The sequence below is a fragment of the Lithobates pipiens genome, unplaced genomic scaffold (genome assembly GCF_037356315.1).
Source record: "Lithobates pipiens isolate NorthernLeopardFrog02 unplaced genomic scaffold, aLitPip1_a1.2 Scaffold_19, whole genome shotgun sequence".
NCBI classification, from domain to species: domain Eukaryota; kingdom Metazoa; phylum Chordata; class Amphibia; order Anura; family Ranidae; genus Lithobates; species Lithobates pipiens.
The window spans coordinates 56,334,506-56,350,583 of record NW_027507764.1 but is presented as its reverse complement, the minus strand read 5'-3'; the positions used below and the strand labels follow the sequence as shown (position 1 = coordinate 56,350,583).

Below are 16,078 nucleotides of genomic sequence, written 5' to 3'. Positions count from 1 at the left end.
CAGCAGCTACAAATACTGCAGCTGCCTGCCTTCTAATATTAGGGCACTTACCTGTCCAGCAATCCAGCGGTGTCCTTAGCCGAGCAGATTTTTCAATCGGCTATCGGGGGCTGTCGCCGCCATCACCAGGGAAACTGACAGTGAAACCTTGCAACTTCACAGCCAGTTCCCTACTGTGCATGCGTGACGCGCGCTGCATTCTGTGTATGGGCCAGCTGCGGGGGGAAGGATGAGGGGGGCTGAACTTCCAGCTGCGTTTGCTGCGGTGAACTCAGCCAGTATTAGAAGTGGGTACCTGTCAAAACCATGAAAACCAACTCCCCCTCCCCCTACCCCACAAAAGATGCCAAATTTGACAGTGGATGGGGGAGGCAGACAAGTGAAGCTTCCCCTTTTGAGTGGAACTCCACTTTAAATACTTACCACGCCATTGAAAAATTACTACTTCAAGATCTGAGACCTAATCACACTTACATAAATCCCACAATAGGCAGTTTACATAAAACTGGCTTAACCTCTCTGGCGGTATGATTATGTCGGATTTTAGGTGCTGAAAGCGGTACAATTATTTTGCGTGGAAATTTGGCGGTTTATGTTGTAGGCCTGTAATTCTTAGGAATAACTCACTTAAATCTGTCCAAACCAGAGTCTAGCAGACATCCCGGGTATGATAAAGTTTGAAAAACAAAATCATAAATTTAAATATAATAAATAACTATAAATAATTATACCAAATAATAATATAATAATAATAGAAATTATTCAATAATGTAATCAAATTAAAAACACTGAAATTTGCTCATTTGCAGAATTGTCGCTGTCATTAGATTTAGTATTTGATGACGGATCTCCCCACAAATCGCTATCGCTCAATTCTGAAAGTGACTATAATCGTTTTCTAGCTGGTCTAAAAGCACTTTTGATGTAAAGGGACAGTTTTGGTTGCTATGGACAATCTCCAGTTTCCAGGCAGAAAGAACAGTTTTTATAATATAAAACTTCATGCAGGACACTGGGCAGACCACTAGGGACAAAGGGGGTGTGAAATAATTACATAAAGCAATGTAATCTGTAAGATTACATTATACTGTATGTATTGTGTGTGTTTCACTTTCTGAATTTGGCGCCGTTTTCCGTCCCCATGCTTTGCCACGCTCGCAGGGAATGGAGCTTGGCTCCATGATACATCGAGCAGAGGACAAGCCGCTCACACTGCGGGGAGACATCGCTGGATCCAGGGGATAAGGTAAGCATACTCATCCTGGATCCAGCAATGCGATCCTGAATCTGGCTCAGGGTTATCGCTAATGGTACTGAATTTTCACCCCAAACCTGACTCAGGAATACCGCCAGGGAGGTTAAAGAGGAACTGCAGTCCCCTCACATAATTTGTAATAAAAAACTTCTTTGCCATTCTGAAGCTTCCCTTCAACCACTTTGCATATTATTTTATATATACTGTGATTCTGTACTTGCCAAATATGCTGCAGAAATCTCTCTGCACTGAGTCTGGCTGCAACCATTTTAACTGTGGGCAGCTGAAGCTGCTGCCTGTTCACTTCCTGGATTTACACAGACACACAGAGGCACACCTCCAGCTCTCATTGGCCCTCTTATGACTCATCTCCTCTTGCTTCCTGGCAAACTCTTACGAGAGTGAGAGAGAGAGAGAGCTGTGCATGATGCCATAACCCTAGGCCAGCCTTTCTCAACCTTTTCAACCCAGAGGAACCCTTGAAATAGTTCTCCGGTCGCGGGGAATCCCTGCAAAAAAGTTAGAAATCTACAATTCATGATACAATAGTGCGATGGTCAGTGGGAAGAATGGTCCTTACATTTGTGGTCTTTGGGAAGAATTACCTCCTTACAGATAGCTAAAAAGATCAATGGTGTCAGTGGGAACTTATCTGAGAGGCAGAAATTGCCCAAAGCTGAAGGAACCCCTAGCAACCTCTGGAGGAACCCTGGTTGAGAGTCACTGCCCTCGGCTAATGACCAGACAAGAAACAGGAAGTGGGCCGTAAAAAGTATTTACTGTCAGAAAAAAAAAGTACTATCCAAAGTTAAAACAACAAGGGCAGAAGATCTAATCGATGGAAAGATGAAAATATTACTGAAGGTTCACTTTAACACACAATGGCCACCAGACTCCCCAGCATGTAGGCAACAGATCTACTTTTACTGGTTTCAAGGGAACTTCTCTTGCAGTTTAGCTGTAGTAAGGTATCCCCCCCACAGGTGTATTCCACAAATATAAGAAAAAAGGAAATGAGTCGGCATGGCAAGCGATCGCGTCCTCGCTTTCCTATATTTAGTAGAAAAATAACTGATACCTGATTGGTTGCTATGGGCAAAACAAAAGAAAAAATTACCTTCACACCTTTACCCTGTAACAATACTTTATGGGTGCGACCACTTCAAATGAAAGGTTGAACAATGGATAGCGGCTTCTCTATGGTGACAGAAGGCCTCAAAGCATTAATAAGAGTTGCCGGCTCTTTGAACGCAGAGGCTTTAATGAAGTCACATTTAGCTAAAGGGCTAAATTCACCTTAGAGACTAAGTGCATCTTCTCTCCCAGCCTAACAATAAAAATACGGAACTCCCCGGTGTCACAGCCGTGAATTAACACAAGCTCAAACATTCCCAGGGCACATCCATAATTGGTGGAGCTGCTTTCAGATGTATGGAGCACAGGATTTAACTTATAGAAAAATAGTTCAATACCGACCGGTATTTGTTTTTTTTTTTGTTTTTTTATGATGCAGATTTTTTTTATGCAGTGTTGTTTTTTTTTTTGTTTTTTTTTTTATGATGCAGTGTTTTTTTTATTTAAATTTTTTATGATGCAGTGTTTTTTTTGTTCTGTTTTTTTTTTTTATGTAGTGTTGCTTTTTTTTGTTGTTTTTTTTATGATGCAGTGTTGCTGGTTTTTTTTTTTTGGTTTTTTTATGATACAGTGTTTTTTTCTTTTTATGCAGTGTTGTTTGTTTGTTTTTTGTTTTTTGTTCTTTATGATGCAGTGTTGTTTTTTGTTTGTTTGTTTTTTTATGATGCAGTGTTTTTTTTATTTTAATTTTTTATGATGCAGTGTTTTTTTTGTTCTGTTTTTTTTATGCAGTGTTGCTTTTTTTTTTTTTTTTTATGATGCAGTGTTGCTGTTTTTTTTTTGTTTTTTTTATGATACAGTGTTTTTTTCTTTTTATGCAGCGTTGTTTGTTTTGTTTTTTGTTTTTTTATGATACAGTGTTTTTTTCTTTTTATGCAGCGTTGTTTGTTTTGTTTTTTGTTTTTTATGATACAGTGTTTTTTTCTTTTTATGCAGCGTTGTTTGTTTTGTTTTTTGTTTTTTTATGATACAGTGTTTTTTTCTTTTTATGCAGCGTTGTTTGTTTTGTTTTTTGTTTTTTATGATGCAGTGTTTTTTTTTTGTTTTTTTAATGCAGAACCCTTAAAAAATCCTTTACAATGCCCGGGTCATACACACTGATTAAAAGTGGTCTGCTTTGTCACTTTCTAACCCCCACACGTATCATTATCGCCAGGCATTAACGTAAACCAGACACGCCTCCAATTAGTAGAATGGGCACGTGAAATGGATACCATTTGCAAAATGGAAAAGCGATCTCCCGTAAAATGGCAAATCAGATGCCTTTAAAATCACTTGGACAGCTTGAACTCATTTTAAATACTCATCAGTTTTTATTTTAATATCTATGAGGCCTGCCCCTTGGAGACCCATATTCTCTGCAGCTCTTCAGACGACTCTGTGGGGTTGATTTACTAAAGGTAAATAGACTGCACTTTGCAGAGTACAGCTGCACGATGCAAGAGTGAAGTTGCTCCAGAGTTTAGTAAATGAGCAGAAGCTCTGCTGACTTCCACCATCCAATCATGTGCAAGCAACTTTTTTTTGTTTTTTTCCCTTGCACGTGATTGGGTTTACTTTGCATTGTGAAACGTTACCTCATTTACTAAGCTCAGAGCAATTGCACTTGCAGAATGCATACCAGTGATTGGAGGAGAGACTAAAACTGGAGCACTCAGAATCTGGTGCAGCTATGCATGGTAGCCAATCAGCTTCTAACCTCAGCTTTGATTATAAAACCTGGAAGCTGATTGGTTTATATGCACAGCTGCACCAGATTCTGCACTCTCCAGTTTTAGTAAATCCCTCCCCATTGCTACCTTGTGATCTGGCTGACTTTTTCTGCTCATCAGCTGTCCTTATGCCCTGTACACACGGTCGGACTTTCTGACGGAAAATGTGCGATCGGATCGTGTTGTCGGAAAATCCACTCGTGTGTGGGCTCCATCTGACTTTTTTCGTTGAAATTTCCGACACACAAAGTTTGAGAGCCAGATATAAAATTTTCCGGCAACAAAATCCGATCATTTAAATTCCAATCGTGTTTAGACAATTCCGACAGACAAAGTGCCACACATGCTCAGAATAAATTACAAGATTATTGTTAGTGTATTTTATGTGTGGCCTAAGACTATTCCATTTCTTACAATGTGGCTCAGGAAAGTCAAAATGTTGGACACCCCTTAGGCCGGGTTCACACCTATGCAGGTGCATTTTGCATCTTTCAATAAGTTTTTGGTCAATTGAAGTCTATGGACCCAAAAAACAGAAAAAAAGTCCCTGGCCCTTTCCATATAATGCACAGATGTGAACGTGACCCACAGGAAACCATGTTAACCTGTTCCCGACCAGCCGCCGTCGTTATACAATGGTAGGCAGGTTGGTGCGGCTGCACAAACCGCCGCAGGTGTACGTCGGCCGCTTTAAGAGCTGTGGGAGGCGTGTGCCTGCGGCGTGTGTGCCCGTTCCACGACGCCAGAGCCGATGCGCGCGGCCAACAATGCGATACGGTACTGCGTCACTTTAACTGACAACTGCCTAAAAATAAATCATCTCCCTGACCAATTCCACAATCAAATGTTCGAGCATCCTACACTTCTTCTGGGGCTTCAACAATAAAAATCTGACAGATGCTCAACCCCTTGCACACTCTATCCAAAATCCCCCAAAAATTGTTCACTTTAACATACCTCCCAACTTTTTGAGATGGGAATAAGGGACACCTATTAGCAAAATGATGTAGGCATGCGACACACCCCCTGCCATGCTCACTTAAAGGAGAATCATACAAAAACAATTATTAGTTAAAATAGAAGTATAGCCAAAGCCCGTTTGGCTAAACTTCTGTGGATCACAGGAGTGCAGTTCGTCCTGCACTTCTGTGACCTGTTTTCAGCAGACAGCGGGGCTGAAGCCGGCTGTCGGCTGGCATCACAGAGCTGGTCTAGGCTTGGGGAAGAGAGTGACAATGGAGTTGGGATCCACCCCCATGCCTTGACTGGCATCCGGCTCAGCCTCTCAGCAAGCCGCTGACAAACCTGAGCTAGCCGCTCCTGCCCCCTCCACAGCCCAGCACTCCAGTGAGCATTGGGGGGGGGGGGGGGCAGAGCAGAGAGCCGCTGACTGACAGCTCTTTGCTCAGGGAGCTGTGATAACTGAGCGATCAGCCTTGTTCGATCACTTGGTTGTCAGTGTTGGAGGCGCCGGGGGACACATGCAATATCGGACCGATGCTGCATCCACTTTGATAAGTATGAATCTTAAAAAAAAAAAAGTGCTTTTTTTTACCACTATTTTTTACAGCCACGGCTCGCCTAAGGGGGTCCAGTGTGTCCCTGTTCTCTGCTTCATTTTTCCTGAATTCGGACCTGAATCGGAGCCAGAGACGCATTGGGACACTTTTCCAGTGCGGACCACGGCCACCCCGGAGCTGTGTGAACAAGCTCTATTGAGAGCCGGTCACATTCTCCTGTTAAGCGAATTGGATGCAGGGAAACCCACATACAATTTGCATAAGTATGAACCCAGCATTATACTAGCTTTTAAAGTTTACCAATGCAACAATTTTGAAATTGGATGCAAGGTTTACATTGGGAAACACTTTTTGAATCCTAAAAAGTGCATTTTATATACAACTATATAATACCTCCCAACATTCTGAGATGGGAATGAGGGACATCTATCAGCAAAAGTATGCAGGCATAGGACACACCCCTTGCCACACCCCCTTAAAGGAGAATTGTACAAATAAATAAGATTGGTTAAACCCACAAGTGTTTTTTTTACCACTACTTTTCCTCTATTTTGGTTTTTAGAATCTACAAATGCAGCAATTTAGAAATCAGATGAAAGAGTTAGCACTGGAAAACGCTTTTTCATAGATAAAAAGTGCATTTTATATACATCTATATGGATCAGACCAAAATGAGGGACAAATGAGGAGGAATGAGGGACAGAGGGGCATTTCTCCAAATCAGGGACAGTCCCTCGAAATCAGGGACAGTTGGGAAGTATGCTATATGGATCAGACCAAAATGAGGGACAAATGAGGAGGAAAAAGGGACAGATGGACTTTGTTCCAAATCAGGGACAGCCCCTCAAAATTAGGGACAGTTGGGAGCTATGCTTTAAGGAAAACTTTTCCTAAGAGGAACACGTAGGCTACCATTGCTGTTTCTCATGATGACCTTCATCATTCAGTAGTTTGAGTCTATGACATAGAACAAAGCAGTGATGGCAGCCACCTTATTTCTCTGTCCTTTATAACCAGCCAGGGGCGGACTGACCATTGGGCCACTCGGGCACTGCCCGAGGGCCCCGTGCCACTAGGGGGCCCCATCAGGGTTGCCAGCCTCAGTAAAACCAGGGACAGTATGTAAAAATTTGTGTTTTTTTTTTTACATCTGTCTCTGAAATGTCCCTTACCAACATCCTTTTGGTCTAAAAATCCTGAGATTATAGCTGCCCCACCTCTCCAGTACCTTCTCAGCCAATAGAAACATGGCTGTGTATACTGTGTGATTGTATACTGTGTTTGTGTGTTTGTGTCTACTGTGTGGCCCCATAATCTCCAATTGGTGTGTTTTTGTCTACTGTGTGGCCCCATAATCTCCAATTGCCTGGGGGCCCCATAATCTCCTATTGCCCGGGGGCCCCATGATTTGTCAGTCCGCCCCTGTAACCAGCTCATGCAAATAATTGTTAAAAGCAAGACATTTACGGAAATTTCAGTTGATTATTGTATAGGGGATATGTGTGCTTATTTTGACGTCACCCCCAGTCATTACTTTCTACTTCAACTGTGTCATTTACATGGACAGAAAATGAAAACCAGAAAATAATTACAATTTAGTCCTCAATTATTGAAAAGCAGATCCTCAGCCATGTAAACTACTGTATGTATTGCGGGAAGCGTGTTCCCGATGTCATGGAACAAGAATAGAGAACATGTTTGACGTTTTTACTGGGTGAAAAATTATATCATAAAGATAAGTACTTTGAGCTTTGTAATATATAGTTTATGGCTCAGATATGGTATCTTTCTTTTTTAGCTGCAGTAGCTGGCTTTGGTCTTCAAACACTTCATTTAACAATGGAGTAATACCTTGTTTTGGAAATATGTCTCTCTTGTATTTTATAGAACATAACGCAAAAAGAAATTAAAAAATCAGCAGCCTAACAATATCCTTTCCTTTATAAACATCTCTCAATTTTCTTTCTTTTTTTTTTTTGTCCTTGCCACAGCCTGCCTCAAAGATTTACTTGAAAGTTTAATTCGACAAGAGACATGTAACAACAGCAATAATTCAACAGTTCCTCAAGAAGAATCCAGATGACTTCACAACTCTGAGGAAGCTGCCTTCTTAGTCATCATGTACATTGTGCTCTCCTGCTGAAATGAACATGATGAAAACAGAAGCTCAAGCGGAGCGTTCGACCCTGCGGAGTGCCTCACCCCACAGAAATGCCTATAGGACTGAGTTTCAGGCTCTCAAGAGCACCTTTGACAAACCAAAACCTGACGGGGAGGAAAAATCCAAGGGGGATGGCGAGGTGCCGCAAACGCAGCAGACACGCGGACGCCGATATGGGTCCAACGTCAACAGGATCAAAAACTTGTTCATGCAGATGGGCATGGAACCAGGTGAAAACAATGGAGTGCAGACAAGAAAGTCCAAAGCGACACCATCGTCTCCTCAAAGGAAACCCAAGTCCAGAGAAAGTTTGGAAAAGAAGGACGTAGCAGACGTAAAGCCCAAGACTACTATTTTAGAAAGGATCAGCCGCTTTGACGCTTTGGATGGACCATCCTTCTCCAAGTTTACAGAAACTCGAAAGATGTTCGAACACACTACCAATGACCCTGGGCACTCTGGCCGCTATTCTTCGAGGAAGGATAGACAGAAATATGGCGAATTTTGCGATGAAGGCCGTGGGAGTAAGTCAAACAGGGGAAGTAGTGATTCTCTGGACAGTCTTAGCTCAAGGACTGAGGCCTTGTCTCCAACTGTGAGTCAACTTAGCGCAGTATTTGAGAACAACGATTCGCAAAGTTCCAATAATCTGGAGAAAGATGAGAACAGTGAAGGTTATTCGGTAACTGGACATTACCCAATGAACATCTCAACCACCTCAGTTACCAATTTTGAAGGCTATGAACATTCCAAGGATGCAAATTCTTGGTCGCCATCAAGGGAAACTGACACGGACACCGATATTACCCAACAGATGAACAGAGCAATGTCCGGAGAAGACGGTGACATCACAATTAAAGAGGTAAAAAGAGAAAGCATTGGTTGCAGTACATCAAATGACCACATAGAGCTCAAGAATGATGTTGCTGATGGAACTGATGATGGACCACGCGATAGACATGTTGCGAAAAAAGGAAATCATGTGATACAACAGAACAATTTGTCAGAAAACTTCACAAATACATTCGATAGGACTAAAGCGGTAGAGTCACCAACAGCCTTGGAACAAAATGAGATGGCTAGCCGACCTTCCCCTGCTCCGACGTCCCTTGACGTTGGCACAAGTATAACCAGCGACTTAAATAGTTTGTCCACTGTCCAGTCGTATGATCATTCCAGCTATAATGTTTACAGAGTGCGTTCGCGGTATAATGCAGAGTGGGAGGAGACAGAACCTGGGGATGACGATGATGACAGTGATGAAAATAAGTCTTACGAGCCAGACATGGAATATTTTGAGGTCCCTGGATTACCGGAAGAAGAAGAGGTTCCAGCCCAGAGGAAGATTAAATTTAGTAAATCGCCAATAAAAGTAAGCTCATTTTTAAGTACTTATTTATACAGTTTGAGCCAATAGGCGCAGTTTGTGTCTACCATGACATAACCTCATTGTAATACTGTAAAAATACTATAAAAACTGAAAGAATATGTATTTTCCTTGACCTCCTAGTCTCCACTACAGGAGACAAATACGCATGTATCACAGAGGTGTGCTGCGTATGCTATTTATTTTTTATCTCACCAAGACAACAATAGCGGGAATGCAAGGAAAATCAGTTCTGGCACTACCAGCACAGAATGTATGTAATGACAAGGGGTGCTTGGGTGTGCTGGATGCTGGGTGATCCTGGCTGCTGGGCGATCTATTGTTGCTGTTGAGGTCTATTGCTACTGGTGGGGAAACGTATATTGCTGGGAAGTCAGTTGTTGTTGGGAGGCATCTACTGTTGAGGGAGGCGTCTATTTTTGCCAGCTGCTGAGAGGTCTATTGATTTTGGATGCTGGGAGATCTGTTGTTACTTGTAGGAGTGTGTTCTTGCTGAGATTGATCCTTTGTTGCTGGGTTGTATTTTGTTGCGGGGGGATCTATTGTTGCTGGGGGGGGGGGTAGCTGGGGAAAGGGGGGGATATTGTTGCTGAATGTAGGGTATGTATTTACTGCTTTCCTTTTAAACATTAACAGTGCTGCATACTCAGTGCTGCAAAATGATACTTTGTTCTGAATTCTAAAAGAGGATGGTACTTGGAGGTGGGTAGGGGGTGGAACCAAGAGACATGCTTGGAGGCGGGTAGGGGACAGATACAAGGGTGACTCAGAAGGGGTCAGACCTATTCTAAGTCAGGGGTCTCCAAACTTTCTAAAGAAAGGCTCAGTTTACTGTACTTCAGACTTTAGGGGTGCCGGACTGTGCCCAGTCGGAGGAAAGAATGCCTGATCTTTGGTATTAGGGGGATAAATAGTTGGTATCAGTGGGAGAAATAGAGCCCCATTTAAAAATAAATAAAAAAAATGGCCCTTTAAGAGCTATGGGCGGAAATTATGTTTGGATGTCGCTTCCTCCCTGCAATGATATGGAGACTGTGGGGGCCATCTTCCCCTCACTCGTCTCCATGTCAGGCCACGAGAAGGACACAATTGCCTCCACTGCTGCCGACGGCTCCTGTAATCGGCAGAGGGCACCGGATCGAGGTGGGGGGGTCCTCTCCCACCACCAATAAAAGTGATCTTGCGGCGAACTTGCTGCAGAGACCACTTTTATCCTAAACCGGACTGCTCACTGAAGAAGAGGATACCCATACCGGGGTTATGGCAGCTGGCTGCTGCCATAACAACGATATCCTCCTTCAAAGTACCAACGCAAAATGAAGGTGGGCGGACTGGAAGTGGTTAACCTCCCTGGCGGTATTCCAGAGTCTGGCTCGTGGTGAGATTTAATTACCATAAGCGGTATTCCCGAGCCAGACTCGGGATCCCATCACAGGATCCATGTAGGGGTTTACTTACCTTGTCCCCTGGATCCAGTGATGTCTCTCCGCTGTGATCAGCAAGCCGCCGTGTCTCGCTCAATCTGTGACAGCGCAGAGCTTCATTCCCTGCGAGCGTTGCGACGCACGGGGACGGAGTTCGGTGCCAAATTCAATAAGTAAAAAACCCAGTATGATACAGTATACTGTAATCTTACAGATTACAGTATACTGTATCAAATAATTACACATCCCCTTTGTCCCTAGTGGTTTGTCCAGTGCCCTGCATACAGTTTTACCGTATATTATAAATGCTGTTCTTTATGCCAGAAAACTGGAGATTGTCCATAGCAACCAAAAAATGTCCGTTTACATCAAAAGCGGTTATAGACCAGCTAGAAAACAGCGATAATAAATTAGAATCGCTCGCAGAATTGAGCGATAGTAATTTGTGGGGAGATCCGTCATCAAGCACTAAAAGTAATGACAGCGACAATTCTGCAACTCAGCATATTTCGGTGTTTTTGATTTAATTACATTATTGAATAATTTTTATTATTTTTATATTATTATTTGTTATAATTATTTATAGTAATTAATTTTATTATATATATATATATATATATATATATATATATATATATATATATATATATATATATATATATATATATATTATACAATAATTTATGATTTCATATTTTATCATACCCGGGATGTCTATTAGACTCTTGTTTGGATGGATTTAAGTGAATTTTTTCATAGAATTACAGGCCTATAATATAAAACGCCAAATTTCCATGCAAAATAATGGTACCGCTTTCAGCACCTAAAATCTGAAATAATCATGCCAGGGAGGTTAATATTAACCCTCAAAAGTTGCATAAAAGTACCTGAATGTTTTACATGCAACAGTGGGTGCGACTTTGCAGAGGTATAACAATTAACATCCAAGTCGAACCCATCCAGAGTTGTGCCAAAGTTGCACTCCAACACGGCCGCACTTTGGAGTTGTACAATTGTGAATGGAGCGAACCCTCTGGTTTGGACCAGAGGAAAAAAAAAAGAACCTTTGCAATGTCATGCAGCTGACCATGGTCTGCTCTATGGAAGCCAAGCTGTCAATCAGTGCCAAAGGAGGGGAGACCTTCACATTCAGTGGTGCCCTGTGCTGGGCTACAAATATACCATTGGAAGAAAAGTCGGTAAAGTAACCAGTTTGTGTGATTTATGAGTTGGGTGCAAGAGAGCGTTTTCTTGCTCCTGACTTGCATTTGTGAAGCAGTTTTTCGGAGGATTTGCAATGCAGCGTCTGGCTTTTGATTTGGATCTTATAGAGCGACGTTGACTTTTATTGCTGCATTCGCTCGGCTCCTCGTCTTGATTTATTTTCCGCCATAAAAATCAGTGTGCAAGCAAATAATAAAAAAATAAAAAAAATCTGAAGCGGCTCAAAACAAGCCATTTTCCCTTGAAAGTAACTGAAAGCGCACTGCGATTAGACACATTCCTGTTTTCCTTAAACAGCTTCTCATTTGCATCCAGGATCCTGATTTTTATTGCACCGGAATTCTTCATTTTCTGGTCAATTGTTCATGAGAAATAAATAAATGAAAAACAGCTCAACCACATTAAATCAATACAAGTCCGAAATAAGGTCCATAAATAGTCAACCAGAAGTTTTTACATTTCACTGCGGAGAAAGTTCTATTCGGTATTTATGGACTCAATCCGGACTTTATTGTGGTAGCGCTGTTATTTATTTATTTATTTCACCATTTATTATATGTATAGTATAAACAGCTGCAGCCTGGGGCATATGTGATGTAGGGAATTTATTACACACTGTATTTATGATAAGTGGACATTTTTTAGACAGCACTTTTTTTTTTATTTCTGCACATTTTAACCACATGCTGTCCCAGGAATTTTTAAAAATTTTTCACACATGTTAAAATTAGTGTTTCTTGCTAGAAAATTACTTAGAACCGCAAAACATGATATATTTTCTAAAAAAGGCAAAGGCCCCAGAGAATAAAATAGTGGCTGTTGCAATTTTTTTATGTCATACGATATTTAGTCATTTATCAAACACAAATTTTTAGGAAAAATTAATTTTAGTGCCCAGAAACACAAAATAGTACACCATTTTTTGTAATATATAAAAAATTATGTGTCGAGTAAAGAAATATCAAACATGTAAAGATTTAAAACTGCACATGCCCATGCGAAGTACGGTACCTACAATTGTCCGTAGGTGATGCTTAAAAAACCCTTCACAGGTTGGCGTTAATCGCTGATTATGACCCTATATTAGAATGATCGCTCTCACTCCAAAATTATCAATGTTATGCAATCGCATGCAAGACCTATGCCTACAATTGCATCTGTGTGTATGCGCAGATGAACACGGGTGCTTTTAAATTATTTTTATTTCCTTTTTTTTTACACTTTTTTAATTTAAAATTATTTCTATCACAAGGGAGCTAAGAAGCTCCCTTGTGATAGGTTTGGGAAGGTGACAGGTACGCTTTTTGGAGACACCAGGGATCTATTAGAGCCCCCACAATGTATCCCCTGCCCTCCAAAGCAGCTAACCATGCACAGATCTCGCCCCTCATAATGGACACAGCAGGTGTGCGGATCTAGAAACTCGGCATAGGGATGTTAAAAACCCCTCATAATAGGCACAGTAGATGTAAAGACCCAGGAACTCAGCACAGGGATGGTGAGAACTCCTCATAATGGACACAGCAGGTGTACAGACCTGGGAACTCAGCACAGGGATGTTGAAAACCCCTCATTATAGGCACAGCAGGTGTACAGAACCATAAACTCAGCACAGGGATGGTGGAACCCCTCATAATGGACACAGCAGGTGTACAGGACCATGAACTCAACACAGGGATGGTGGGAACCCCTCATAATAGATACAGCAGGTGTACATATCCAGGATCCCAGCACAGGCATGGTGAGAACTCCTCAGATGGGCACAGGGGGTGTATAGACCCGGGAACTTAGCACAAGGATGGTGGGAACCCCTTATAATGGACACAGCAGGTGTACAGAACCAGGATCTCAGCACAGGGATGGTGAGAACTTCTCATAATGGACACAGTAGGTGTACAAACCCAGGATCTCAGCACAGGGATGGTGAGAACTTCTCATAATGGACACAGTAGGTGTACAGACCCAGGATCTCAGCACAGAGATGGAGGGAATCCCTCATAATGGACACAGTAGGTGTACAGACCCAGGATCTCAGCACAGAGATGGAGGGAATCCCTCATAATGGACACAGTAGGTGTAAAGACCCAGGATCTCAGCACAGGGATGGTGAGAAATTCTCATAATGGACACAGTAGGTGTACAGACCCAGGAACTCAGCACAGGGATGGTGGGAACCCCTCATAATAGATACAGCAGGTGTACAGACACAGGATCCCAGCACAGGCATGGTGAGAACTCCTCAGAATGGGCACAGCGGGAGTACAGACCTGGGAACTTAGCACAGGGATGGTGGGCACCCCTTATAATGGACACAGCAGGTATACAGAACCAGGATTTCAGCACAGGGATGATGAGAACTTCTCATAATGGACACAGTAGGTGTACAGACCCAGGATCTCAGCACAGGGATGGAGGGAATCCCTCATAATGGACACAGTAGGTGTACAGAACCAGGAACTCATCACAAGGATAATGAGAACCCATGTGTATAGGAGGCATGCAGACCTGGAAACTCAACACAGGGATGGTGGGAACCCCTCATAGTGGGGAACAGCAGGTGTACAGACCCGGGAACTCAGCACAGGAATAGTGAGAACCCATGTGTATAACAGGCATGCAGACCCAGGAACTCAACGCAAGGATGGTGGGAACCCTCCATAAAGGGGAACAGATCAGGAACCCAGAATCGAATCATTCGACTCCCCCAGAGATAGAAAGTAAGCATAGGATGACCTTCTAAGCATCTACCACAAAATTAAATATGAGCATTGGATGAAATAACTCTTTATGGAGTTAAAGCAGCCGAATAATTGGTTGCTGTGTGTTTTTCCCTTTGCAAATATTTTCATAAACAAATTGGATTGTGTTCCGTCTCATGTGACCCCACAGGCCCATCTCTGCAATGCCTTCTGCGTGTTTATAAACAAATTAGATGTGGATCCAATCCTTTCTCCTCGGCCAGCATAAGAGCTTTGTGTGTACGGTCATACTCTGATATTTCTTCTTAGAGGAATGGAATATATCCGGACGTACTAAGCATTCCACCATCATGTGTAGGCGGCCTATATAATAAGGTAGACTGAGGGACGCCATGACATCTGATCGGCGGTTATCTTCTATCGGCGGTGACTGCGGTCAGGTTGCTGCAGGTTATTGCACTTTGTTCAGCAATGTTGCACCGATTTGCCCTTAAAAAAAGACCCCCGGCCTGTTACTGAAATGTATTGATCATTAATCATCAAAATCTCATTCCATGGTGACAATTTACAATTATATCAAAGGTGGCTCCAGTAACTGTAATAAGAGGACACATGGCCACAAAAAAAAGGAAAACAAATTAAAAAAGTTAAAAAAAACATAGAAATGTGCCAGCTGTCGAAGCAGCCGTCTCCATGCTAGTTGCGTTGTTGGATGGCCATGAAAGAGGGGGCACCTGGCACCTGTCATCTGTCCGACCTCACAGATAGACATCTTAGATGACAAGCCTCCCTCTGCCTGCATTCCTCGTGAGACGCTTGTGTCAGGCAAGTGCTTAGGGACGAAGAAATGTGCCAGTTGTCAAAGCAGCGTCTCCTTGCTAGCTGTGTTGTCAGGTGGCAGTGGAGGGAAGGACTCCTTGTTTAGATTTAGATTTTAGTCCTCTTGCTAGCTGTGTTGTTGGATGGCTGTGGTTGGGGGGGGGGGGGGGGGATCTCTTCGACCTCACAGCTAGACTAAAGCCCCATACACACTATCAGATTTTCTGCTGATTTTTGTCTTCAGATTTACCAAAACCATATAATATGGAGGTCAAACCTTAGGAGTTTCAATTTGTATACAATCAGGCAGGCCCTTGTACTACATGATTTTGGTAAATCTGAAGACAAAAATCAGCAGAAAATCTGATAGTGTGTATGGGGCTTTAGACCTCATCAGTGTCGGCTGGTGCTCAAAATTTTTGGGGGGGCGCAAACATTTCATCAATTACAGTCACTGTGCCATCAAACACTGCCACTGTGCCATCAAACGCTGCCACTGTGCCATCAAACGCTGCCACTGTGCCATCAATTGCAGCCACTGTGCCATCAAACGCTGCCACTGTGCCCATCAAGTGCTGCCATTGTGCCATCAAACGCTGCCACTGTGCCCAAATGCTGCCACTGTGCCATCAAATGCTGCCACTGTGCCCTCAATTGCTGCCGCGGTGCCATCAATTGCAGTCACTGTGCAAAACACTGCCACTGTGCCCATTAAACGCTGCCACTGTGCTATCAAATGCTGT

General features: G+C 42.7%; 1 protein-coding gene across 7 annotated transcripts in view; it reads left to right on the top strand.

Moving 5' to 3' along the window:
• Nucleotides 1–16,078, top strand: part of PPP1R9A (protein phosphatase 1 regulatory subunit 9A) — a 368,034-nt gene that overhangs the window by 18,279 nt on the left and 333,677 nt on the right. For all 7 annotated transcript variants that reach the window (XM_077490762.1, XM_077490767.1, XM_077490765.1 and 4 more), the window contains exon 2: nt 7,613–9,154. In XM_077490762.1, coding sequence (XP_077346888.1) covers nt 7,766–9,154 — 1,389 coding nt within the window. In that variant the 5' untranslated portion in view covers nt 7,613–7,765. The remainder of the gene's footprint in view (nt 1–7,612; nt 9,155–16,078) is intronic.